Source organism: Betta splendens, chromosome 15 (assembly GCF_900634795.4).
Source record: "Betta splendens chromosome 15, fBetSpl5.4, whole genome shotgun sequence".
Classification (NCBI taxonomy): Eukaryota; Metazoa; Chordata; class Actinopteri; order Anabantiformes; family Osphronemidae; genus Betta; species Betta splendens.
Window position 1 is genome coordinate 14295839 of NC_040895.2, and position 26760 is coordinate 14322598.

At 46.4% G+C, this 26760-nt stretch overlaps 2 protein-coding genes across 3 annotated transcripts; one reads left to right on the forward strand and one right to left on the reverse strand.

Annotated features, from left to right (window-relative positions):
* The first annotated feature begins 76 nt into the window (after positions 1–76).
* On the forward strand, positions 77–13128 carry LOC114870753 (protein FAM13A-like). 2 transcript variants are annotated; one of them, XM_029175804.3, is made up of 20 exons: positions 77–367; positions 772–973; positions 1055–1264; positions 1674–1854; positions 3116–3290; positions 3462–3547; positions 5830–6051; positions 6165–6228; positions 6533–6630; positions 7286–7343; positions 8918–9128; positions 9352–9589; positions 9716–9848; positions 10151–10232; positions 10463–10662; positions 10752–10835; positions 10921–11025; positions 11299–11510; positions 11739–11840; positions 12261–13128. In XM_029175804.3, the coding sequence occupies exons 1-20, from the start codon at positions 338–340 to the stop codon at positions 12385–12387; spliced, it is 2820 nt and encodes a 939-aa protein (XP_029031637.1). In that variant the 5' UTR covers positions 77–337; the 3' UTR covers positions 12388–13128. The 2 variants fall into 2 exon arrangements, with proteins under 2 accessions (XP_029031637.1, XP_029031638.1); XM_029175805.3 differs by lacking the exon at positions 772–973 and having other exon boundaries at positions 79–367.
* LOC114870754 (phytanoyl-CoA hydroxylase-interacting protein-like) lies at positions 11865–25337 on the reverse strand. The gene is made up of 5 exons (XM_029175807.3): positions 24572–25337; positions 18411–18607; positions 17303–17477; positions 15804–15921; positions 11865–14462 (listed from the first exon to the last, which is right to left on the reverse strand). Exons 1-5 carry the CDS (start codon positions 24675–24677, stop codon positions 13922–13924), a joined length of 1137 nt encoding a protein of 378 aa, XP_029031640.1. The 5' UTR covers positions 24678–25337; the 3' UTR covers positions 11865–13921.
* Between the last annotated feature and the right edge of the window lie 1423 nt (positions 25338–26760).

Sequence of the window (26760 nt, forward strand, 5' to 3'; positions counted from 1 at the left end):
TCCTGACTGGACGCACATAATAAGCCCCGCCCACCTCCACTCCAGCATCCTGAGTCACTGTTTCTCCTGGCAACGTTAACACTCGTTGCTACGGCAACGGCCGTGTCACGTGGCCGCCAACCCAAAGCGTTCTCCCCGTCGGCTAACGTTGCGGTGAGAGGTGACAATGCTAGCTCCTGCTCCGCATCTCCAGCGGGTCGGAGCCTGAAGTTGGGCCGGTGCCGGTAGTTCGTTGCCCGTTCGTCGGGCGTCCGTTGGACCTTCGGAGAGGAAATAAGGGGGAAATATCGCCTGTCGCTGAGAAATGGAGAAGTGTCCCGGTCCGCCGAGCTGAAAAATGGGAGCAAGCGCTTCGGTATCACTTTGTGTAAGTTCGGCTGCTGTAGCAGATGTGTGTTTATTGCCTCGGTACCTCACGCTCGTTACCGCCTCCTAATTTTATACATGAGAAGCGTATTTCGCATTTTCGCTAGATATGGAGCTATAGTGTCCAGAGGCTGTGACGCTAATCCTATTATTTTTATTATTTTGTCTATTATTTTGTCGAATGAACTGTAGATTTGTAACTAATTGAATTAATAAGCATATGACGTTTTCACGTGATGATCAGTTCATTGGGCTCAAGACACGAGTGAAGCTTTTTAATCGCAGGCCCTTAGTGCCTGTTTAAAACAAATTAAATTACCTGGGAATGCGAGTGTAGCGAGCCAGGAGGGCAACAGTTAGGTTTGTATATTAGAGTCAGCTGCTGCGTGCCCTCGCCCCATGCAGAGCGACCCGTCGTCGGTGAGAATCCTCAGGTCCACGGCCAAGGTCAGCCCCGAGCCCGCGTCTCCCCCACACGCGCCCGAGCCCAAGCTGCCCCACGGGTGTGTGTTCGGCGTTCCACTGGGAACGCTGAGAGAGGACGGCCGGATGATCTGTGGGGTCCCCGTCGTGCTCCGGGACATGGTGGAGTTCCTGAATAGGAAAGGTGAGGCGGGTGCCTGAGGTGAACCCCCCTCGCCCCCCCCCCACCGGTACCTAACCGGCTGTGCCTGCCTCCGTGTCGCAGGGATGCACCACAGGGGGCTGTTTCGCCTGTGCAGCTCAGTAGTGCGGACGAGGCAGCTGAGGCGGCGGTGGGACTGTGGGGAGAGGGTGGACCTGGAGCACGAGGGAGACGTCCCCACGGTGGCCTCCCTCCTGAAGCTCTTCCTTCGCGAGCTGCCCTCCCCAGTTGTTCCCGAACCCCAGCGCAAGGACCTGATTTTGAGCCTCACAGGTAACAAGAATGGATGTGAAACCACATTTGTCTGTGTGAAATCAATGTCAAATACTGTAGAAATTGAAATGAGAGCATCTGCTTTAAAGTGCAAGCATTAAACTGCAGTGACCATACATAAACATAAAGCGGGGTAGAGATTTAGGGTTGGCAAGCAGATGCCTGATACAGTGGTTCTATAGCAAAAGGACGAATCTCTCGCTGATTCAGCGGTGATGCTCTGCAGCAAATGTTGTGCAGCCGGTGTGTGGAGGACACAAGAGGAGTGAGTGTGTCCCAACACATTGAGGTTGAAGGAATACTGAGTAGAGTCAAGTAATTTCAGGGGCGTGGAAGACGTTTCAAAACAGAAAACAGCACGGTTTAAGGGGCTTTTAACGAACTCGTTCCTGTCTCTGCTGGTTTCCAGGCTGTAACGACGAGGCACAGATCAGTCGCTTTCTGAGGGAAAATCTTTGCCGCCTCCCGGATGACAACTTCATTATTCTGTCCTACCTGGTCCACTTCCTGTCCAGAGTGGCTGCTCACAGCCAATCGAATCACATGCCCATGGAAAATCTGGCAACCATCTTTGGACCTTGTTTATTCCAGTAAGTTGCTGTTGTTGACGCTAACGACTTAGTGCTCATCCACTTGTTGTCGTGCTGTGTACTCAGAAACAGAAACTTGTCCGCTTTCACACTTTGGTTTGCAGTTTGCAAGAAATACAATTAGAGAGCATTTATCAATAACATTAAGAACAATCTATAGTTTAGTATAGTTTAATTTTGTTTAAACTTTCCATTTTACTACAACATAAGCTTGTTTTTTTTTTTCTAAGATCCAGCAGAATGACTTAATTTATATGATGACTTCTCCCAGATTGTCTCTGCTTCATTTTTCCATAGCTGTAACTCTAGTTTGGGGTGGAGTCACGTTTTTTCCTCTTCAGGGAAATGGGTGTGGATTGTGTTTGATAGCAAGCATGACACACAAGAAGACGGACAGATATAACAGAAGTCATCAGGACTTTGTTGGTTTCCTTCCACCTCCTGTTTACATCAGTCTGGCGTCACTGTAAACTAACATAGTCTCTAGGGAGACAAGTTTAGAGTTGTTTAGTGTGGTCTGAATTCCTGCCTCTGCTAAAAGGACTTACCCGATAGACACCCCGCCCGCCCTTTCAGCTGTTCCCCCATTAATTGATTTTAGAGCGTCACACAGGGAAATGTCAGATGATCACAGCCGACGGACGAAAACCTGGTTAGGTGGTAAAAAAGGTGGATGTGGGTTGAGGCTGTGGTCACAGGAGAAAATGTTGTGTGCTCTCCACCTCTGCTAATGAGATGACCCGCAGCACATGCTCTTGTCATGCAGAAGCATGTGACCGCTCCTTTGCCACTCTCCCACCCCCTACAGTATGTTTTGTCATCAAAGCGTTCCTCTAAATGTTTGTTATGTAATCCACGAGACCGGCTGTAACTACTCTGTGGCTATTATTGATGTGTTTCCGTGTAAACAAGTCTATTAATTTTCTTTTACTTCCTTAGCTTCCTTGGGTGTTTGCCTCTTGTGTATACACTGGGTAAGGCCTAAAGAAAGAAATGTCAGCAGATGATGTCAGCCGGACGTGGCTTGTAAATGTTACTGCCTTCTGAATTTAGCAGCTAAGTGTCAAAAAGACTCTTTTCAAGTCTTTACTGGTTATTTAATGTCTTGGGCGAGATCTGTTTGTTGCTATATCTGCCTCCCTCCACTAGGGGGAACTCTTTCCTTTTATATTTGCCATGCTTACCTGGGCCATTTTGAAGTCACAGTACACTGCACACTCACATTGTGTTGTTGTTGTCCCACTGTTTGTGCTTTCTGCAGTGTTCCAGCAGGACCCAGGATGCTCGAGGAACAGAGTGTGTGCAATGCGCTGCTGCTGCATCTCCTCCAGCATCAGAAAGTTATTTTTGCATTTCCAACTGAGGACACAGTGGCCTCCTCAACTACGTCCTCCTCACCTACTCCTCCTCCTTTGTCTTCCCTCTCACAGTTTGAGGTAAACGTTTTTCCTTGTACCATTTGACGGCAGTATCTCAGTCACAATTTTCCAGCAAATAGAACACATATAACCTTGTATATAGTAGCTCAATTTGGATGCTTTGTCTCTCATGGCGTGTGTGTGTGCGTGCGTGTGTGCGCGTGCGCTTGACCCTGTTGATTTTGTCAGGTTCAGCCCAGCTGTTGCCATTCAGAGCAGCGTGGTGTTGTACTAGAGGCAACACAAGAAGTACGGACGCAGTCTGAACTTAACAGGTACTGTCATTACTTTTTTATTTGGGAAAACCTTTAATATTTAAATGATTAAACTGTGTCTGTGTCTGTAAAGCTGTTTATTTTTCCTACTTTAGTCACGGTTAAGCCACATTAGCAGTGAACAGATTTAAACATACACAGGCCTTCTCCTTCACATGGTACCATCCTGCCATGTGGGGATAATTAGTGCCTGGCTCCTTCCCCTGTAGCATTTTAGACTATATTTAGCATTGTTTAATTTGTTGATGATGACTGTGGTTTAGGCGGTGTTTTTTTTGTATTTTTACCTCCAGTTTCGCTGTGGTTCATATGTTCGTAGACAAACTAAAGCCCAGTATTTGTAGTCAACAGAAGAAACAAGTACTTTTGCTTATACAGCTCACTGCTTCTGCCGTCTAATGGCAAGTAAAAATAGCAAAACCATTGCTCCTGGATGGAGAGGTAGAACAGTCACAGACTGTACGGTGATGTTGGGGATCTGCACAGCGTTTTTATCATTGATATGATTGCAAATTCAACACAAAATGCACAGAATAATTATTACTTTAACTTTACCTTTCAGCATCACCTGCTGCTTAAAGCCAGACACCACCACCATCATTGTGTATTTTGCATAAACAAATGCGATTGACGTGTTTTTGGTTATTTGCAGCCACACGTGTCCGTCTTGGATTAGTTACTGGGATGTTGTGCCTTCTCTGAACATGCCTGGCGTTTCCATGCTGTTCTGTTTGGCTGTGTCTGAAACTCTGCTTCCCACTATCGTCACAGTCCATATTGATTCTAGTCTAATTATACCTACAGAAGAAGAGAATCTGATTTCTGTGTTTGCTTTCTGTCTTCTGCCGGATAATATTTCAAAAGTGCAGATTTAATTCTTGCAGTAAATGCAGGTTTGGCCTGTTCTTCTGTCCGGCCACCTCAGTAACATTTTACCAAGATTCTGAATTTCTTTATGCTCCTGAATTCAGGATTTTTTTGATTTATATCCATGAAGGATCCTTCCTATATTGTTCCCTTCTTTAAATTACTGATGGATATTTCAGCACTTCATTTGAATTGAACCCTAACCACTAACACTACATTGGACACTGTATGCAAAGTTCCTGACCCCAATCATTAGTCGGTGCTGCCGTATATAAGTTGTCCCGAGCCTTTGTGTTGCACACGTGCTTGTGCATAGGGCTCTTTGTATGTGTGGGCATGTGTTATTGAAAGGGCGGGTGAGTGCACTGCCTCCAGGTGTCACTTGTGTTGTGTGCTGTCATCAAGTACTCATCATCTGTGCTCTCCTTTCTGTGGCTGTGGCTCTCTCCAACCCTGAAAGCAGCGAGCTCGGTCACTGCCAGATGTAGTCTGGCCACTAGGTTGTAGGGAGTCCTGCTCTTTTGGCAAAGGATGTTTTCTTGTCTAATCTGCTTTAGCTTCAGTGGCAACACCCATGGCTCAACGGTCCTCCACAAGTGAGTAAACTAATGCAAGATTTTCATAGACCCAGTGGAGTGTAGGATCTGGAGCATACAGTTATTTACCAACAATATAATATTTGTCTGTGTTGTGAGGTTGTTTGTGTAATGATAAACAGATGTGAGGAGGAATTACATGAAGCAGAAGAGTAGTTCAGGCTCCTGTCAGCTTAGATTAGATCATTTTTAGTAATGATAATAATGGCCACAGCAGCTACTATTAGCATCTTGCTGCTGCTGAGCGGACCCACCTGCTGTGGGTTATTCCTTTGAGTCGTACGCTGCTTTAAGCAAGTGCGTGACGGAGGGACTGTTTTGTGGTTCGTGTCGCGGCTAATCAGTCGTGCTTGTTTTCGCTGGGAGCAGCTCATTAGCGCTTTGTGAGACGCGTTGGAGGGACTAGTTAAATTAAGCACTGCCGTTTCGTGGCCTGCTGGAGGTTTTTTGCATCTACCTGGTCGAATAAGGCTTTAGGTTTATCCTTGTGATATGCAGATTCATACTTATGTAGTAGAATTCACATTTTTTTATATAACACAAATCTGTGTCCCTTGTAAATTCTGATTTGTTCTGTCTTTAATTAGGGTCTATTGTTGTTGTTTATTTCTTCCAGACAGAAAGGTTCCAGAATAGTGGACATTTTAATGGATAATAAAAATAATTACTTCTATTAAATATAACTTCACACTAGTTCTACTCGAAAAAATATTTTGTGCCTGACTTATTTACTTTCCTTTCCTACAACGCCTCATTAGAAATCAGTCTGCCTACCCTTCTCACTTCATCTCTTCCACCCTTCTCTGTGTCTCTCCATAGTTCTGACACACCGGCGCAAAGCTGTGAAACGAGCTCTGACGTCAGCACTGACATTCAGAAGCTGATTACCGACCAAGAAGCTTCAAAGAAGATCAGCGAAAGTGTGGAGGCAGGCCGTGCGCTCCCCTGCCCCACTGACCCAGGGCCAGAGCAGCATCAGCACCAGAGCAGACCATCTCTGCGTATCGCGGGGGAGCCGCTGAAGGCAGCGTGTACCACAGGGTGAGTGTAACACTTTCACTGCTGTTAACTATCAATATAGTTTTATTAATGCAGCATTTTGGTTTTGTATTACTACTTTTTGTTGCTTTTAATGAACTTTTCTTCATAAATAGGACCTTGTCACAGATGCCCCTGTTCACTTTCATACCACAGGAGATAGAGGAGGAAGTTGACAAGGTACTGTAAAGAAAATTAAAACTTTCCTAAGTAAAGTCAAGTTTATTTATAAAGTGCATTTAAAAACAACAGTGTTGAGTGCTGTACATCCAAAAATACAAACAACGCAAAGAAAAAAAAAGAAATAAGAACCCAGACATTTTGTGGGATATGAACCAAACAAAATAACAGCTGATGTTTCCTGCATGTGCTAAAACGTGTTTGGAGTTATAAATTCAGAATAGAACTGTCCGTCAAACTGTGTGTCTTTTAGCTTATTTTCGTCTGGGAGGTAACTGTACAGTAACAGTGGCTTATTTTTCAGGCTTCTGCAGATGTTGGGCGAACATCATCTTTTTCAAACAGCTGCACTGAGAAGGAATCGCAGGTCAAAAGCCAAACACAGACTGAGCACACAGATAGGTGAGAACTTCACACTCTACCCATTGAGCTACCAGGCCACACTTACTGTCGCCACCTGATACAAGCACTTCTCTTTATGACTGGATTGGACTCTTGATAAAATAGTACTTAAGAAGTGTATCACAGTTGTTTTTTGCTCCCACCACCACTTGGTTCCTCATTTCAGCTCATCTCTCAGCCCTCCAGCGTTTTTGAGAAGTAGGTTATCAGAGCAGTGTGCTGCTTACAGTCATGGTTTGATATGATTCCACTCCAAATAACTTTGAGTGGCTCCAGGGGCTCACATGGAGCAGGCCAGCTAGCTAGATTAGGTCATGCTACCACAGCGGCCGCTGACTGTTTGTCTGTGCTGCCTCCAGAGCGCCTCAGGGCAGGTCGCTTCAGTTATGCCTCATTAGTGTCACACATGAATAAGCTGTAACCTCCATGGCAGAGCCAGATGATTGCGTGGTCATGAAGCTGCAGTTCTGGGCCGTCCGGCTCGTGAGTGCAGTTGAGACGGTATCATTTTGAATACAGACAGAACACAATGTGCATTAGAATCACATGTAGAGTGTGTGATTTTACCAAAGGGAGAAATGGTGCCGGGAACTGTGACGTAATAATTTTATGAATACATGTTTTTTATTACCTGTTGATGTTTTTTGTTTTTCAGCTTAACGTGCAGCTCTAAGTGCAAGACACCAGAAAAGACCAAAGAGAATGACTGGAAGGTACTTATGATCCCTCTCCTTTCCGCAGGAATCTAAACTTGAAAGTGCATTAAAATATGTTAAACAGAAACGCATCTAAAGGTCGACCACAGAGAGCCTTTGTTTTAGATACTTATATCTGCCATCAAAAGGGATTACTACCCATAGTACATACAGCTTAGAACTACTGGACCAGACATGGCTCACAGGGCGCCGCCGTGTTAATGTTAGGAGTGACTAATTAGTCTCTAAACTGGGTCAGTGAATTAAATATGGAAATACAATGTGCAGTGAAAAGGACACGGGGAATTACATTATCACCCTGTGAGTGCCACTGTAACCTACATTTGAGCAGTGATGCCTACGCTGGTATGCGTCGGTAAGTGGGCTTCAGCAGTGAGACTTCATCAGTCCTCGTGTTGTCTGTTTCTTCGGGGGGAGGAGGTGGGGAGGAGGAGGGGGCTCTAGTTCTCCTGACAGACGCTGTGATTATAGAGGCAGGAGCATCAGCTGTGACGCAAGTTCTCCGTCACGAGTGGTTGTAGATATGAGACTTTCTTAAGGCTCAGGGCATCTATGACAGCAGCACTGCTGATACGCTTTCGTTGCCCCTCCCCTCCATTCCTCCACCTCATCCGTGTGACGCACGGTTCACGTAAGCTGGTGTGTTTTTTGTGAATGAATACCCGAGAACGGTGAGAAAAGAGAAGCTGAATCACAATCCGCCACTGATGCTGTTGATGTCAATGATCAATGATCATCATTGTAAACCATCAGCAATCGTTGCATATACACGCACTCACAAACAGCCACGTCACTCCCCACTGCTGCATCAGACTCCCTAGCTCCGTCTCGACAACGTTGCCGTGGAAACGGCTCGTCATATACTCTACCTCTCTCCTCCCCTGCGCGCACGCACCGACATGAGTGGTATTCCTGCCGCCCCCCTTTCTTCCTCGCATGTTGAATAATCCTTGTGGAGGCAGTTCTGCGGCGCCGTGACTGCCGGGAAAGCCGGTCTGAAGAGAAACCATGTGGATCTAAGGATTCTCCTTCAGGTGCCGCTATTCCCTCCCACGCCACAGCCACGAATGTGTGGACGAGAGGACCTGAGAACACACATACGGCACTATTAATAGTCTTACAGCAGGTTGCTCATCAAGGATCCCACGGTGGATGCTGATGTAAGGGATCTGACTCACTGACAGAAGTCAGCAGGATTCGCGTTCATGCGCGGCTGGCTGCGTTCACAGTCGCCACACACAGACCTGAGGAGAACCGCAGCACAGGACCGTCCGTTTTTCTGACGACCATTGGCGCTTTCGTTAGCGGGAACCTCGCAGGGACATTTGTTTGCGTATCCTGAAAAGCTTCCTCCTCGTGCGTCACGCCTCCATGAGCAGCAGCTCAGGAAGATGCCTTCTGGATTTTAACTTGTGCCTTCCTCAGGAGGACGCGTCTCATCTTGCTTAACCGCGTTTCCCAGCGGACCATAAATTGGGTTTTCACGATGCAGGACGCCGTGAAGCGCTAAAGACCCGTGACTTCCTCTGCCCATCGGTATTCCTGAAAGCATGTTTTGCTTTTGTTTCCAGAGCCCTTTCCTCAAGCTACACGCCCTGGAGGCTGATTTGGGACCCTCACCAGCACAAGCAGACCCCCAGGGTCTGGACAACCTACCTGCACAGGAGCAGCCTCCTTTTCCTCAAGATCAGAACCAGTATTTTAACCAGAAGCTGCCTCTTCACTCACCACCATCATCATCACCTGTTCAGGATCAGCACGCAGTCGACTCATCACAGCATGGTAGGAACAACTACAGTATTTCCATCACTTCTCTTCTTTGTGCTCTATGCACAAATGTTTAAGACGTTATGTTAAAGCTGTAGTTGCTAAGTATTTCAGTATATTATTTTTCGCTTCAGGTTGTCCTTGTTGTTTTCTAATAATCTTTAACTAGTAAAATAGAATATATTAAATCAGACAGACTCTGTTGACAAAGAATCTGGACTTGTTTGCTCTCTTCCAGTCCTCACTCCATCCCCTCATTCACTGGATTCCAGCCTCGACACGCTCTCAGAGGGAATTTCAGGAGAGCTCACGCTGTCAAACTCGCCAAGCCCGACCTCCAGCCCACTACTGTCCCATTTTTCATCGAGTGACTGTCCTGTTCCCTCGCCACGCTGCCCGAGCCTCAGCCACAGCCTGCGCTACAACCTAGACCCTGAGACGGCCCCGTCTCCACCGTGCTCGCAGCACATTCGCATGTAAGACAACGGATGATTACGCTGAACTCTAATTCTCTCTGTATATTGGTCTGTATTGGTCTTGGGTTGATAATGCTGTTCTTCTTATACCGTGCTGGATGTGAGCATGTGGTTTTCCGTCTCCAGGGCTCGCTGCAGCGTCAATACGGAGTCTGAGGAGACCTCTGTCTCCATTTCAATGCTCAACAGACACATCCACACACTGAGGAAGAGGATCAGGCACTTTGAGGAGCGTTTTGAACGGGAGAAACACTATAAGGTGAATAAGGAACACAGACCAGCTTGATTGTCCTGACTCATGCCTCAAAATGTGAAGCTTGATTCGGCCTCCTGCTGCCTGAAACCTCAGTCATTTCATGAAGCGAACTACAGACATTAGTGCCTCACCCCCTCTGCTGGTGAATGGTGAAAATGACAGCTTGCTACTTAGTGAACCTCAGTAGGTCTACAGTGTTTTTATTTTTGTGCCTTGTACCCGGAACAAGGAAATTCAGATTCAGTTCCATTTGCATTTAACTCCTGCTCTGTTTAAGATGAGAATTTGTGGTTATTGCTTTTCAGCCAGCCCATAATGACAAGACAGCACACCCAGAGGTGGCCAGGATGATGAAGGAGCTCATAAAGAGCTGCAAGCAGCTTAAAGGTCAGCGACATAACCATAAACAGACTCATGAGTTAATGGTTGCAGTGGTGGCGGGATTATTCTCCCATAGTTCAAGCTGGTAAAACAGACAAAGGTTCCTACTAGAATAAAATTGAATTTTAGTGGTTCTTAGTGGTTTTCCAAAGAACCACACATCACGTTTCAGATTCATGAGCTCCGTTGTCACGTCACCACATTTGTTTTGCGCTGCTCTTCTGCTCTCGCTCCAGAGCTGAGGCAGTCACAGGAAGGAGGAGGTGAAACGCGTAGGAGCCACATCGACCAGAAGGCAGCGGCGGCGCAGACGGGAACCGAGCTGCAGCAGCTCAACAACGGCAACGGCAAACCCAACGTGGAGGAGACGGTCAACGTTGTAACCAACAGGCTGAAGGAGAGGCGACGGGAGCTGGGTCTTCCTGAGAGCGTCAAGGTTGGTGCTGCAGAGGTGTCTTCACCACACACACGCACGGACCCCAGATACAGAGAGCTTTTCATTACATCTCCTAAATACATGTGCAGGAGATGTCTCATTTCCAAATGGCTATGGAGAAGACCAGCATGCAGAAGTGTTTGCTCTACTACGAGAGTCTGCACGGACGACCGGTGAGACCCGCCCTGACGACTCAGCCTGCGCTCACCTGTTCTGAGCCTCTCTGTTGCTGATTGTTTTTGCTGTGCGTGTCTTCAGAGCACCAGGCAGGAGCGCACTCTGATGAAACCTTTCTACGACCGATATCGTCTCCTCAAGCAGCTGCTGTTTTCTTCCGCCACCTCCACCGTCATTACAACAATTGTGAGTAATATTCAGATACTTGAATTTTAAATAAGGGGAGATTCTTTACTCACTTATAATGATATGGTGTCATTTTACTGCCATCTAGTGACCATGGTGCCAAACTGTTAACCTAGATTTTATTTAGCATTATAAACAGTGGCAGGTTTGGTTTTAGATTAGTTGACTTTAGAATTAAAATGCCCTGTCGGCTAGTAGACTAGCTAGTCATTTCTGTTTTAGGTATCGTTTACTATCAGAGAAGTCAAAGTACAAATCTGTGTGTCTCCGCAGGAGGAGGAGGACTCTGATGAGGAGCATCCCAAGCACCAAAGCCCCAGGCAGCAGCCGCTCTGGCTGAGATCACCCAGAGGTGTGTCTTCAGACGAGTCACAGCGTTTCCCTTCCAGAGAAATGCCGGAAACGCCTCTCGTGTCCCCGCTGGAGGAGGCCAAGGGCTTCCAGCCACAGTTCATCACCATGGCAACACTACACGAAGCTTCCAGGTACAGACTCTATGTTTGGAACAGCTACAGTTGTATTGTGATTTTAGCTGTTCCCTTTCAAAAAATACTGTAATATATTGATAATTAAAATGCTGATGTATTTTTTTTTTTCCATTAGGACTTTAAGTAAAATCCAAATTAAGTTAGTCTTAACATACTGGACCGTTAGGAACATAGTCTTATAAACTGTACTTATAAAATGTAATTATTTGCTGCTTTCCTTTACAGAGCAGAATTACTAGATCAGCTCAGGGTGGCTCGGTTTGAGAAGCGCAGGCTTCATCGGGCACTCAGAGACTTTGAGGAGCGTTTCTTCATGCAGACGGGCAGGTAAGACACTGAGCACATCCAAACTGGTATGCATTTGAATTTTATTTTGTATTTTAATAAATGGGAACATTTGGTTTTCAACAATGCTTCGTGAAAAACAAAAAGAAAACATTCACAAAAGAAATTCCATTGTAATGGTACGACTTGGTAATGCACACCCACAAAGTTAATAGAGAGAGAGAGAGAGAGCTCAGGAAAGAGACGACGAAATAGACATTGGCTCTGAACTGTACACATCGTTTGTACTGTACATGTTAGTCCTCCAAAGTAAATACTGTAAGTTTATCCTTACAATACACGCTGTACAAAGCTATCTGAGTAAGGCAACATAGGGACTATCTACCAGTAATGGAAGCTGCTGCAGATTGTTTTGGAAACTACAAAGTTTTGCATCTTCTTTCCTCCGCGTGTTTTTAACAGGGCTTGTGAGAAGGAGGACCGTGGACCGATGGCGGAGGAGTACTGCCAGTATAAGAACCTCAAAGCAAAGCTCCGTCTACTCGAGGCCCTGCTCAGTAAACAACAGAACTCAACCAAAAGCAGTTGAGCCTACTCACAGTGGGACTTGCATCCAACCTAACAGCTCAGATGCTGGCGGTCAGTCTGGTCTAGTTTCATGTTCATTATGTTGATAGAGGTCACGTGAGTTATTGGTGACAATCGTGATAAAATGCAGAGCAATTGCGTTGAGTTTTTAGTCCCAACAACACATCCCTTGTCATCCATGGTGCATCTTATTATAAACCTGATGTAGCAAGTGTTATGTTATGCACTAATTTATGTCAAGTGTGAAGAGCTGTAGCTACTTGATGTTAGTTACATAATCGTATATTATATATTATATTATTATATTATGGCACTTTGCGTTTTTCCCCTGTTGCCAAAATACAATTTTTAGTTCTGTCCATAGTTAATGTGGAAACTGCATTTGAAACAGAAAAAAACAAAACACTTACGCTTAAATGCAATGAGGCCTATAGTGTTTGTGCATGTCAGATTTTAGTCCTACATTGTGCTATGATATGCATTAGAAACTCAAATTGTGAGTGTTCAATTTACATGTTCACCTCAATGTGTGAACTTAGCATCATAGTGCAAGTTATTTTATGCTGTGAAGTTTTCCCCCATTTTGCCTGTATGAAGTTAATTTTCCCCTAAATGCCATTGTTGTCAATGATCAGAGCTTTTAACATTGTGCACTTCTGGTTTATATAATTTTCTATATAGCTATATATATGAATGTATCGATAAAAATAAATATTTTTTCACATGTATTCTGCTAAACACAGTTTATGGTTCTACGTTCTTTCTCTCCACTGACTACAATCAAATAAGAGTGACTGTTGCAGACAGGTTGCCATGGTAACGTTACTGACAGCTTCCATCCTCATGCTGCACAAAACTGCATCATGCTAGTGTTTTTTTTTTTGTTTTTTTTAAAGGTTAGAATAAATGAGTAGTTCACATCTGACCATCGACGACTTGGTGAATACACATCAGCAGTTTCTGTCTGGTTTTTATACCTTTGGTTTAAAGTAAGATGACTATCAACGCTGCAGCCCTCAAACAATTGTAGTAGCAGTCTTTGCCGCTGGCAGGATGCGAGAAGCAGTCGGATGTCTACTGCTGCATGAGAACAAAACATTTATAGAAAAACAGTTGGTGTATGTGGAAACACTAAATGCTTGTCCACACCGATGGTTGGACACTAGGAGCATATCAATAACAACAATGCAAAATCATTATCAAAATATGGGAGACCTGCTTGAAATAAATAACAGGAGAGTGGACAGAAGCAGCCCGTGTTAGTACAGTTAAAGGGTTTGGTCAGTGTTGATGGAGCTATGATATAGGTGACCCAGACTTAATTGGTAGATATTTGTGTTCAACCCTTTTAAGAGAAAGAGACAGGAGTGTTTCCTCTTCTTTGGGAATGATGTTCTCGGTGAGTGTCTGGGAGCCTATTAAATCTGCTGCTTCATGCATGTGTTGGTCTGTTTTATCAGTGCATGTGGACTTCCTGTGTGTGTGGAGTCAGTCACCTCCATTCCTCCCCCTCCTCTCCTACATTCAGGTCCTCCCTAGCGCCCCACGCTGATGTTGCAGGTCTTGCAGCTGGGGTCCTTCTTGGCGTTGACGGTGGACAGGCTCATCAGCTGGTGGCCGCTGATCTCGGCCACGGTGCCCGACGCGAGGTCTACGGGCTCCGTGTAGATCACCTCCAGGATGACGTCCTGGGCGTGATGGAACACCAGACCGCCGTCGCCCTCACTCTGCTTGCAGGTGAGGAAGCGGTTGTTGGTGATGTCGAGCGCGGGAAGCCTCTGCTTGCAGAACTCGTCTCCTCTGGAGCCCTTAGGTGCCAGGACAAGAATTACATAGTGGTAGGCCGTGTACATACAGTAGAAGTCTCCGAAGTACAGGCTGGTGTCGGGGTTGAAGAGCGCATCAGCCTGGACTTCAAAACGGTGGCGACCGTAGGGGGAGTCCTGCGCCGGTTTGCCTGTGTTGAACTCGGTGTTGCAGCTGAAGAAGATGCCTTCCAGCTTCCCGCTGATGGGCGAGCCGTGGCTGCCGCTGTTGTCCTTCACCGAGGGCAGCATCCGGTTCTCCTGCTCATCCCTGGAGTTTCATTAAAATAAAAAAAGCAGAATCGATGTGTAACAAACATCAAGCGTTTCCTTTAGTCTGACAATTGTTTATCGATGTAATCCTGGCCAGAAAACAGTGCCACTGATGCATCTAGCAACAAGCTGATTAAATGTGTAAGATGTCCCCAAAACCCAATAAACTCCTCAAATGGAACAACAATCCAGTTTCCTCTTTTCATTCTAGCTGTAATCAGCCTCGCAAGAAACAGTGATCAAAACCAAACACTATTTATCATTATGACAAACCACTCAAAAAGCAGCTTTCAGACAAAGCAAATGATGAACATTCAAATCTACAGATTTGCCTGTGGCAGCTGCACATCGTATCCTCAGATGAACTCAAAGCCCCAAAGGTTCATTTATCAATTGTAATTATACAGCTATCACTCCAGAGGTAGCTATTAGATCCATAATTGCTGCTTTGTTGTGAGATTTATGAAATGATTCCGCTCCCGCGCCAGTACATGGGAGCCTCATCAAGCGGCACTACTCTCACAGCCCACATGGTGGCGCAGCTCAACAGAAGCACTTTGTGCCGACTGTGGCAGCTGCAGCTCAGGAGAGGGGAAAAGCCTAAACCAGGTGACGTCATGCTGTAAAGCTCCAACAAAAGAGGGCTCACAAGAAACACAAACTGTGCGCTTTGTTAGTCAGTCGGCATTTCTCGGAGGGAGAGCACCGAGAAAAGGAAACACTGCAGAAGGAGGACGAGACGAGAGGTCGGAGAAAAGGCACTCCAGAAGAAAGACACCCTGTGACGACAACGCCTCAGTAAACAACTTCAATAGACCGTCCCTCTACGATCCATCTGACACACACTCAAACATCCAAATAGACTCCAGCAGCATTCCTGCCACAAGCAACAACAGTATGTTCCCCTTTTCTTTACCCCACATCCACTAACAGCTTTGCAGGCAGACTTTTCTGTAGTATTTGTGCAGAGGAGCCGACACTCTCGTTACCACTTGGAGCCTGTTGCACAAGACACACACAGACAAAACAAGACCTGTTTTCTACAGGCAACTGACAGGCAACAATATTGTTTCCAAATACATTATCCTGTAACATTACTAATCTGAAAAATCTAAAATTCAACCATGCGCTAATGACACATATCAGCTACTTTCATCTTTTTTTACCCATAAGAATAAGAAGAAAGGTCAGGATCAAGGTCTTGTCTAAGAAGAAATGTGTCTCAAGTTGAGAAAAGCTTCACAGTGAAACCAAATCAACAAAAGAACTAGTGCCACAGAGATGCTCATCAATCATTCACCGCGAGAACCATTAAACTACACTACAGCTGTCTGCTCACCTGGCATGGTCGAAGTACTCCTTATTCTGGTTCCTGTAGAAGACAGAGAACGGCAGCATCCGACCAGCGATGACCTCTGCCTTCTCCAACAGCTGGTTTAGATGCACTGTGGAATAATCTGCACACACACACACACACACACACACACACACACACACACACACACACACACACACAATTTTGAAAACATACTATACTATGAAGTTTTTTTTTATGGCATACGATGCTGTGAAGTATTTTTGACGCCATATACTATGGCGTATTTCTGACGACATACTATATATACCCTTCATATACTATGAAGTATTTTTTGACGGCATACTATATTATGAAGTTTTTTTTTTTCAGTATACTATACTATGAAGTGTTTTTGATGACATACTATACTAAGGCATATTTCTGGCGACATACTGTACTATCCTATGAAGTATTTTGTGTTGTCAAAATGTTGTATGTCAAGTATGTCATCAGAAATACTTCATAGTATAGCATGTCGTCAGAAATATGCCATAGTATAGTATGTCATCAGAAATACGTCATAGGATAGTATGTCATTAAAAATACGTCATACTATAGTATGTCGTCAAAAATACCTCGAGTGAAATGTCTTTTCACTTATACAGTGGGTTAAGCAAAATTAGGACTGACAACATTCCCCAACAATCATGATTTTATGTGCTTTGAATAGATCCACTCAAGTATTAGTATGTCGTCCATATTTTGCCGTAGTATAGTTTTAAATAACACACTATGAAGTATTTTAAAAGGACACACTATACTAAGCCATATTGCTAAGATGTATTTTTGACATACTATACTATGAAGTATTTCTGACATTATACTAATGAAGTATTTTTACAAGATACTATGCTATGAAATATTTTTGACAAAATGCTATGCTATGAAGTATTTTTAATGACATATACACCATAGTATAGTATATTATCAAAAATACGCATAGAAAAAAATAAATAAAATGTGGCTTAGTATAGTGTGTCATTTACAAAACTTCATAGTATAGTATGTCATCAATAATACTTCATAGTAGTGTATAGTACATCATCAAATATACTTTATAGTATAGTATGTTATCAATAATACTTCATAGTAGTTTATGTCGTCAAAAATACGCCTTAGTCTAGTATGGCGTCAAAAATATTTCATAGTATGGGAAGGTATCAGAAATACACCATAGTGTAGTATGCCATCAGAAATACGCCATAGTATGTCGTCAGAAAAACGCCATAGTATAGTATGTCATAAAATACTTCATAGTATGCCATAAAATACTTCATAGTATAGTATGTCGCCAAAAATTCTTCATAGTATAGTAAGTCAAAATCTCCCCACAGTCTATTTTATGAAATATCTGCAATGTTTTTGTTCTCCAGACAATAAGTCTGTTTCTCAGTAGCATATACATCAATCTTTAAGCAATCCATCTTCATTCCTTCACACAGTGTCTGTTTTCCCTCTTCTGTTTTAGCTAAATTACTCACCAGCGGTGCAGAACTCTATAATTTCACTCCACTCTGAGACCGAGTAGTCCCCATCAGTCTGTCTTGATGCTGTCTGGACAGCCACTGTGTACTCTGTGCGTGGGCTTAGGAACCAGTGGCCCCGGACAGTCATGGGCAGGGGCACTGCTTTGGCCACCAGTTTAGTAGGGACATCCTAGAGGAAGGGAGCAGTCCAGAAAGACATTCCATTAGTGGCTTAATTATAGCAAAGCACAGCGATGTTCAGACACATGCATGCAGACATTTAATATATGTGGCACATTCAGGATCACACCTGTGGCTGCATCTGTGTTATGCATTTACTCCAGCTGCTATTGTACACTATTCACCCAAGTCTTTGTGGGCTTCAGCAGCACATTGATTGGACCGTGAGCCCCTGCCTAGCAACAGAGTCATCCTATTAATTCAGCAACACTGTTGCTACACAAATGAAAGAATAGCAGGGTTTTCCCACTATAAACGGAGAAGAAACACTTACAGGTGAAATGAATCTGTAAGAAGTGTGACAGAAAAGATTTCTGAGACAGGGCACTGACTATCCACCTAACAGCTGCTGTTAGCATTTTTGTTGCCTTTACTCTCTATCACAGGAACAGAGGAAAAAAAATACCTGGTACCTTGAAATAAACCTTGAAATGTCTTGATGCTTCAAGCTTTGAAAGAAAGGTTTGGAAGGAACCTATAAATCTGTGTTGCTGCTTATTTTAGACAATATTAATTGAACTTTAGAACAAAGAAAACAAAGTGCCCTAATGAACGAATGGGGCACTTGCTTGGTTAATTAGAATAAATACGTAAAATAAAACAACTAAGTCTTGTCACTTAAAAAGAAAATCTTTAACCTTAAAAAAAACACACACACTTGTACTGTGATCGTACAGAACTTTCTGATGTTTCCTTATAAGATTTGTTCCGTTTCCACCTCACTTTTCCTAATTTGAGCATTGTGTTGTCTAACGCTGACTCGCAATCAGACAAACTTTTCTCCTCCACACACCTTCCTTATTTATGAGGTGCAGTCCATTCAGTGAATGCGCCTCCTGATGACTCATCTCCCCTTTAAATGCGTTCATCTGTCCCGGCTTACCTTGTGTTTGAACTTGTTTGAGTTTTTGTTCTCCTTCTTGTTCAGGTCAATGAAGTAGTGTGTGATGCGCTCCTTGCTGCCCGCCTCCATGTCCCAGCAGATCTTGAAGGAGTCACACGTAATGTTGCTGATCTTGATGTTCTGGGGAACGGGGAGCGCCTCCATCTCACAGATACTGCCATCCTGGGATTTACTTCCTGTATGGTAAAATAAATAAACAAACAAACAAATAAATAAATAAATGAATAAATAAATAAATGGTGACTGACGGAGTCATGAGTTGTAGTGGTGTCAAATAAAACAACATATGCCAACAGCACTGACAGTGGTATATTAACCATATTGTAAGAACTGACTGTGTTACCATATACAGTATGTTGCCATGGAAACACATCAGCCTCCTAGCACACACACACACACACACCCACCCACCCACCCAGTACCAGCTCTGCATTAATTAATTCTAACTTGAATCTTGCCTTTTCTTGGCACAAATTGATTTACAACCAAGTACGACTTAATCACGTGAATTTTGAAAAGTTGTTTGTTTAATCCATCTCCGATTCACAGCTTTGTGTCACGCTATCGGCAGCTTATGGGATGCTAGACGTTGTTGTCTAGTCCTGTCTCTGTAAACGGGACCCAAAGTGCACATCGATGCCACTGAAATGTCAAAGCACAGCAGACAGAGCGTTGCAGCGTGTGGATGAATACGGTCTTTGCATCACGCTCGGCGACGCCCACTTGGCACAGCAACAATGCGCTTCCTGTGCACACTCTGGGGTCTAAACACAAAAGAGCGAGTAAAGTATAAGCAGGGTTCGCTAGTAATGCACAGCCTCACTGAACTGGACAGAGAGCAAACAATGGCAGGAGCAGCGGGGCTCGGTTCATTCATCTCCGCTCATCAGAGTGTGTGTGTGGGGGGGGGGGGGGGGGGGGGGGGGGGGGGGGGGGGGGGGGGGTAACAGAGGGACCCCATGACTGGGCTCTGTGGACTCTCATAACTCCCACACAATTCAGTAGCGATTCAAAGATTCAAAAAACAGCCGCATTACATGATTTCTCTCTGGTTTGTGGAAATCATGAGCATACACAGGAGGCCGTGTGTGTTCTGTACCAGACCCCCTGCGTCCTCCTAAAGACAACATCTAATCACGACCAGGGGATTACTGAAAATAATCATCTTTAACTAAAAGACCCCTACTGAGACATCCAGCTACTCATAGAGAGGGGAGTTAAATATATGAACAGGCAAATCTTCACACTACACTAAGTCAATGTCATTAAACACTTATGAAACTCTGTACCAGACCTAAACTAGGTTTCAGAGTAAACTGTAAACAAGCATCCTACAGTCCTGGCATAACTGTGCTGTCCTTGGCTCAGATCAGACGCGGGAAATCCACTCCTCCGCTTTGATTTATATCTCCTGCTGGTTCGCGTTCAAAGCCCAAGTCATTATACTTAAATCCACTGAACGTATAAGTTTGGCTCAGACTGAGATGACAGAGCAGACCTCTGTCAGGAAATGCGCCACCAAGTCAGCACCGGCCAGACGGTGATGTCAGCGCCGTAATTTCCCTCCTGAGAATTTATGTTGCTGACCTTTTGAAAAAAAAAGGCGGCAGACGAAACGACGAAGGCCTGTCACTCGCTGACATTTCCATCAGGGAAATTAAACATACAGAAAGTTCAACGCTATCCAGGATGCCAAGTCTCCTCAGAATAAACTTTGAAGTGCATTTTATATACACTGCAGATCTTAATACCTAAAGTGAAATCTTGCTCCCTAAAATGTTCACATCAACGGTAACACTCGCCTTTCAAACTCTGAGCAGAGGCCTCATGCAGGTCTGACTCCCCAACACTGATTAGGTCCTCGTTTACCCCGACGCTCTCCTAATTAACCTGCAAATGGAGGCATTACAGCAACGCAGCGACTCCTTCCAAAGGCACTCAGAAAAAGCCCACGTAACGCTATTAGTGCTATTTAATCAAGCCCAACGTGATGCTGTGGAGGGAAAAGGGCTTCGGAGGCAAAGAATCAAGCGCTCACAAGTCAGAGATCGGCAAGCGCAGCCGTTCACTGACTCCTATCCTAGACTTTAATAATGCAACAAATCCTAAAACATGGGTTCAAACATGATAATGAAGTCATCCGTCACATTTACTAAAGACTTGGCAGCGCTGCGTATGAATCAGCGTGTACGAGATGGACTTGGCTGCAGGTAAACACTCCAGCTCTGTGAGATCCAGAGCAGAGTGCTCACGAGTCCTCCGGGACCGCGGGCGCACGGGATGAAAGATGAAGGAGGGGAAGCCGAGCAGGATGAAGGTCAGGAGTTAAGAGAGGGAATAAAAGCTGCTACAGTCTTGGCCAACTCGCCTTAACGCTAGTGTTTTACCTCGGCTCTTACTCCTCCGTGTTTGCATTTATAGTGCTCGCTGTGGAGCCGTAATCTGCAGCGATGCACGCGTCTGCACGCTCTATAATGTAATGCGACGCAGGACGGTGGAGGGAGGGCGCGCTTTAGCTTAGCAGCTTAAAGATACAGCTTATTCATGCTGAGCACACATGTTCAGAATGACATGCGAGGCAGAGGACGTGGAAATGCTGCACGTGCATCCTGAGGGGAGGGGAAAAAAGCAATAAATGTCCAAAGGCTGCATGAATCTGCTAATATTCATCAGACAGGCCTGACTGTGTATCGCTCAGTGTGCAGCAATAGATGCAGCAGGATCAATAAAAATCTTGTTAGCATGCATACACAATCCTCCTAATGGCTCCCTGCCTGGATCGGTTTCTCACACCTGGCTTGATACGTAGTAGAACGGGCCTGACAGCAGCCTTTACAGGTGAGAGGGAGGATATTTGATTCCTTATCAACCGTCTTCATACTGTAAATGTACTAAGTGGTGTAACTGGTGGCCGTGAGACTATTTCAGCGGAAAAGCTGAGAATCAAAGTGCCAACTAAACTGAGCATGAGGCAGTCAGAGAGAAACGACGCCTTTGCTGGTCTCGATGCACAGGCCTGAGACGGAGACCATGCTGGGAGCCAGCGAAGCTGCCAGCGGAAAGCAGCTTTCCCTCACAGTGTGAGCAACAAGGCCCCGTTCGCCAGGTTTCTGCCGCGTTCCACCTTCCAGCGTCTCATCTGACCCGATCGCACAGATGAGAGGACGAGAGCGTCGTCAGTAAACAGAGGGAGTCATCATTTCAAGCAACAACATGCTGCAAAGCCCTTCAGGTAGTTGTTATAGTCCTAGTTCCCCATGTTGTGTTTTCTAATTCACGCATCACCCGGTTCAAAGGCTGGTTAGAAATCCCAGTTGGACTGTGCCACTGGCTACATGAGATGCACACGCGCCTGGTGCCAGCGCCGTCATGGCAGGCGACTGCTGGTGAGCTCTGGCCAAGCAAGATGTCTGCTTACCCAAACGAGGCTGGGTGTGATGAGGCAAAGCTGCTGCTGCTCCATGTTGGTCAATGCCGCATAAGCTCCACCAAAGCCCACAGAGTAACTGTTTTTACCACGGCAACTGAGACGGCGCCTGCGTCCTCGGTTCTGTGGGGTTCTATCGGAACCTGCAGTGAGAGGTGAGTGGGCCGGGGACGGCGCCGTGACCCCCACCAGCGATACACTACATAGAGGGAGGAAGATCGAACTGCCTGCACCAAGTGGCCGTTTGACTGACAGATCATCATCATCATCATCATCATCATCATCATCATCATCATCATCCATGGCTTTTCTAATCTCTAAAAACTTCTCTTCATGGTGTCTCCCAATGTGGCTTTACAGGGATTAAATACGAAGCCCTTTGTTGCAGCCGGCGCCGGCTAGCGATCGAGGGAGGCGGTGGTTTCACGGCACCTTCCCATCGGCCCCGCCTTCTATCTGCTTGCAGACGCGCCGGCAGACTGGGGAGGTCACAGCTGGAGCAGCAGCATTTCACGCTGAGCCATTTCACACAGCAGACACAGTACTTGGCTGCACAAATGGCAGCCATCCATCACAGCAACTTAATTATGTCAGCGGCCGCGGCACAAAGGCCTAGTGAGACATGCGGTGTGTATTTCATTACCCCCTGTAAAGGAGGCATTCACTGTGGATATGAAATCAAAATGGTGGCCTCACTCAGTCCAGCACAGGTTGGTGACACATTTGTGTCCACGGACACAGGCGACCGCAGGAGAGACTTTTTAATCCAAAAGGGCTGATTCTGAAATGGACCACAACTCTTCACTTCATATAAAATATTCTCTACTTCCCACGCATTCATGTCGCAACCCCAACCCGTGCCCGCTAACACAGCGTAAACACAGAAACAACTTGTATGCCATTCTTCCTTTTGTGCATTCACACGCTCACACAGTCCTCAGTGTGTGTGTGTGTGTGTGTGTGTGTGTGTCAGTCAGAGAGAGACACGTTTCCCACAGACACAAGGCCACTGAAGCTCATGCATTTCCATTTGCTGGGTCAGCGTAGGCACATAAGCCTCTCACACAGGCTATGAAATATTAATGATCGGGGAGATAAATATAGAAGGCTGTGTGAAACTGAAATGAATAGGGTCCTTGGTAAAACATCACTGACTTGATATCACTTCCATGAAAGCTAAAAGCGGACTATATGCAGCTTAGAGCTGCTATAGTGCGAAGGCTGGTCAAATAACCAGAGCAAACCCGAACTGAGGTTCTGTTGGCAGTACTGTCTCCTTCAAGAGGATTCCTAGTGATCCATTGGAGAAATGGTCTGAATGACGATACCAGTAAATATTTACAGTACATGAACCAGTAAGTGTTGGTCTAGGACAACCACCGATTGTTCTGCAGAGCCTGCACAGAAGGTGGACAACTGTGACTGTGTTGCTCCATAAACAGTCATATTAAAAGTATGTGGGTGTCTGAAGGACACACAGACTCTATTGCACTGTTTACACAGGCGAGCTTCCCAGCGTCCACCTGACTAATAGGACATTGGCTGTTGTGCTGCAAATATTACAAAAGCTCATCAGTAAACCTGCATCTGAGTGCATTACAGTGCGGCCTCAGTCAATATATCATTATTAAAATAACAGCTTTAGAATCAGGCCAGCGAAGCACTAAGAGGATAGAAAAATGCATCCTGCTGCATCACAGCTCAGACCAAACAGCGGCCGCGCTGTGATCACAAACTGGGGCCTGTATGGAGACATCCTAACTGGCCAATGCCAAATAGAATGGGGAGAATGAGCCACAGCCGAGATTAAAACCGAGCCAAGCGCGTTCGGCTGCACCAGGTGTGATCCCGCTTCATTTGCAGGGATGTGAATTAATCTGCAGCCGTACAGTAATTAAGAGGAATCTCAGACACTTTGAGTCAGTGGAGTCTATTTGGCGTAATTGCACTAATGGGTGTGTAGGGCTGCGCAGCGCGCGCGCGCACGCACGTACACACACACACACACACGTGGGTGCAGCCATATTTGAGCCTCGCAGTCTCTCCTGATGATGACTTGCTTTTTTCCCCCCTCTCTTTCCTAAATTCGCATCAGATCAGAGATAGATTCACTTTGACATCGTGTCTCTTCTGTGCAAAAAATTTAAATAAATCCTTTACCTGGATGGAAAATATTCAGGAAACTTTTTAATTCACGAAAGTCAACCACAGACACAGAACCAAAGATGCAGCTGGGTGACTGGATGAATTATGAATTCAGACGGAGGGGAGAGTTTCCAGAGTTCAACATCGAGTCGTCGGCGACAATAAAATGTTTGCTGGCGTGAAATAAGCGCAAAGAACTCAATTAAGGCAGCTCCGAGAGAACGAGACGGGCAGCGGTTCTAGGCGGGGTGGTTCCGGATCTGTCCACGTCCGTGGTGCTGAAACGAGACGCGCGCGTCGTTTGCTCGCTTTTGTTTGAATGTAAGTGCAATCGAATAGGACCGAACACACGCTGGTCGCTGCTGTGGACGTTTATGTTCCACACACGCACCTCCCGTTCCTGTAGCAAACCGGCGCAGCGGCTCGTCAGTCGCACGGTTCGGGTACAGCGTGCGTTTAGAACCCGAGACAAACCGACCGTACGCGTCGCAGCGGCTCTGGGTATGAACTGCGCCGGGCCCAATTGTGCGCAAACGTGCGCCAAGAAAGCAGACAAGCCGCTCCTTACCATCTCGTTCGCACAGCTGTAGGGTGTCCAAGCTCAGGTCTTTGATCATCCCTTCGCAGGGACTTAACGGGCTGGTGAGGTTGTGCGCCAAGCCTGGAACCTCCATCTCTGCACGAGTGTCTGGGTGATGCTGCTCCTGGTTTAACGTCGTCCGCGAGACGTGCAGCGGCGGCGGCGGCGGCGGCGGCGGCAGGCGTTGGCTCGCGGTCGTCAAGCAAAACGAGAGGAGAACCAGAACGGCGGAACGCTTTCCAGTCAGTCAGTCAGTCAGTCTCCCCCCTCTGCGCGTTCCGCTCCGCTCCGCTCCGTCTCCTGGGTGGTGCGGCTAGTGGCGCGTCAGATGCGTCGTCACGGGCGCGAACAGCACACGGCGCCAGTTCGACTGTGCGACGTGAGGCATCGCAGCTTCTGCAGATGCGTGAACGTGGCCGCGGAGCTCAAAGATAACGCCCCCCCCCCCGTGCGCTTCTCGTTTGCGGCGCTTCTCGTTTGCGGCGCTTCTCGTTTGCGGCGCTTCTGCGTCGTGGGAGCCACAAGTGTGCGTGCGCCCCGTCGACGCGTGCGTGCGTCGCATCCGCCGCGGGACGGCAGAACGCAGTTTAGCGGATTATTGCAGAGACGGCTCGCAAATTCAATGGCATGTTATGTAACCAGATTAGTCCCGCGTCCCTCTCTTCGGGTTAAGTCTCTATTCGAACCGGGTAAATACACACGCTCGTTCTTCCCCGTTCCGCGTGCAACGTCATCCCAACGCCTCTCCGGCATGACCTTATATGGCGAGGCGCAGCCCGCTCCGCTTGAAGCGCAGGTGCGAGTGAACCTCAGTAATGAGCCCAGAGACGCCTTTGAGTCCTCCCAGCCTTCATGCCAGACCCATCATTCATTTTAATTATAATGGCGCTCAATACAAGGTAAAGGCCCGTCAGCCCAGTTCACGCTGGGCTGTGGGTGGATGCTGGTAATTATCTCCCCCAGAGCTGCTACACCCGCGTTATCAGCGACCCCCAGAAACAGAATCACCACGGCGTAAAAAGGTCAAGTGCAACGGGGTAAACGGCGACTAAACGGACGCCGGAGGCCTCCGGGCGCCCTCTCGCAGCGCCGTTCGGCCACGCACGAGGAAATGTGATCGCGATGGAGTCATTTGCATTCTTACACTCCACAAAGCAGCCTTGTCTCCTCCGCTCGCTCCACAGGGAGCATCAGAGTCGGGCGGTGTCGCTTTCTATTTGTTATTGTCTCTCTCTCGGTGTTACAGGCTACAGAGCGCCCGGGGGAGAGGCGACAGTCTGCGCGTGTGTGTGTGTGTGTCTGTGTGTGTGTGTGTCTGTGTGTGTGTGTGTGTGTGTGTGTGTGTGTGTGTCTGCGTGTGTGTGTGTGTGTCTGCGTGTGTGTGTGTGTGTCTGCGTGTGTGTGTGTCTGCGTGTGTGTGTGTCTGCGTGTGTCTGCGTGTGTGTGTGTGTGTGCTCAGCAGACAGCGGCCTAGGGACTCTGAGTCACGCTGGTGGGGGATCTGCCACACCGAGGGCTACGCTGGTAAAGCATGGAGGCCAGTAGCCCACGTACTGAACCGTCACTGCACCTGCAGCGAGGAGCCCAATACTTCCCAAATCCACCATCGTTCCTATTCCCGATTCCGTTCTGCTGTCAGTCTCATGCGCCGTGAGGGATTAGAGGACGGTTATCACAGGCGGCCGAATTAAACTGCTGGTTAAGCCCATAATCACTGTGGCGTCCGCGTCCGCGTCCACCACCGAGGGCCCGAGCGGAGTCCGCGCTCCGGTTTTCACGGAGGCAGCGCCGCATCTGGCTCGAATTTCCTGCGTGGGAAAATGCAACTCATCAACAGCGAAGGTCAAGATGCTGATCGCTGCGTGCAAACATCCATCTGCGCCAGAGACGCTGCTGCTGCAGACGTTATGAGCGACTGTACAGAAATCTGTTCCTGCATCGCATGCGCTGTATAATTACTTACTACGCTTGACAAAGACTGATCTGAGTCACGGATTAACACAGCATCTGTTAAAATGACTCTTTGCACTGTAAAACCGATGATTACGCTCTTATTAAGTCTAAAAACACAGCGCGAGCTAAAATCCACACATCTAAGATTTAAAAGCTCATTATTCCACAGATTCGCCACCATTGATTTATCTCTGTCACCCTGTTGCCCTCCCCCTTCCTCATTT

Coding starts and splice junctions, on each gene's coding strand:
- LOC114870753 (XM_029175804.3), top strand. CDS start 338: ATGGGAGCAAGCGCTTCGGTATCACTTTGT. Junction 10,836..10,920: donor AGAGTCTGCACGGACGACCG/GTGAGACCCGCC, acceptor GCGTGTCTTCAG/AGCACCAGGCAGGAGCGCAC. Junction 11,511..11,738: donor ACACTACACGAAGCTTCCAG/GTACAGACTCTA, acceptor TTTCCTTTACAG/AGCAGAATTACTAGATCAGC.
- LOC114870754 (XM_029175807.3), bottom strand. CDS start 24,677: ATGGAGGTTCCAGGCTTGGCGCACAACCTCACCAGCCCGTTAAGTCCC. Junction 15,922..17,302: donor TATAGAGTTCTGCACCGCTG/GTGAGTAATTTA, acceptor GTGTGTGTGCAG/ATTATTCCACAGTGCATCTA. Junction 14,463..15,803: donor GAGTACTTCGACCATGCCAG/GTGAGCAGACAG, acceptor ATGAAACTCCAG/GGATGAGCAGGAGAACCGGA.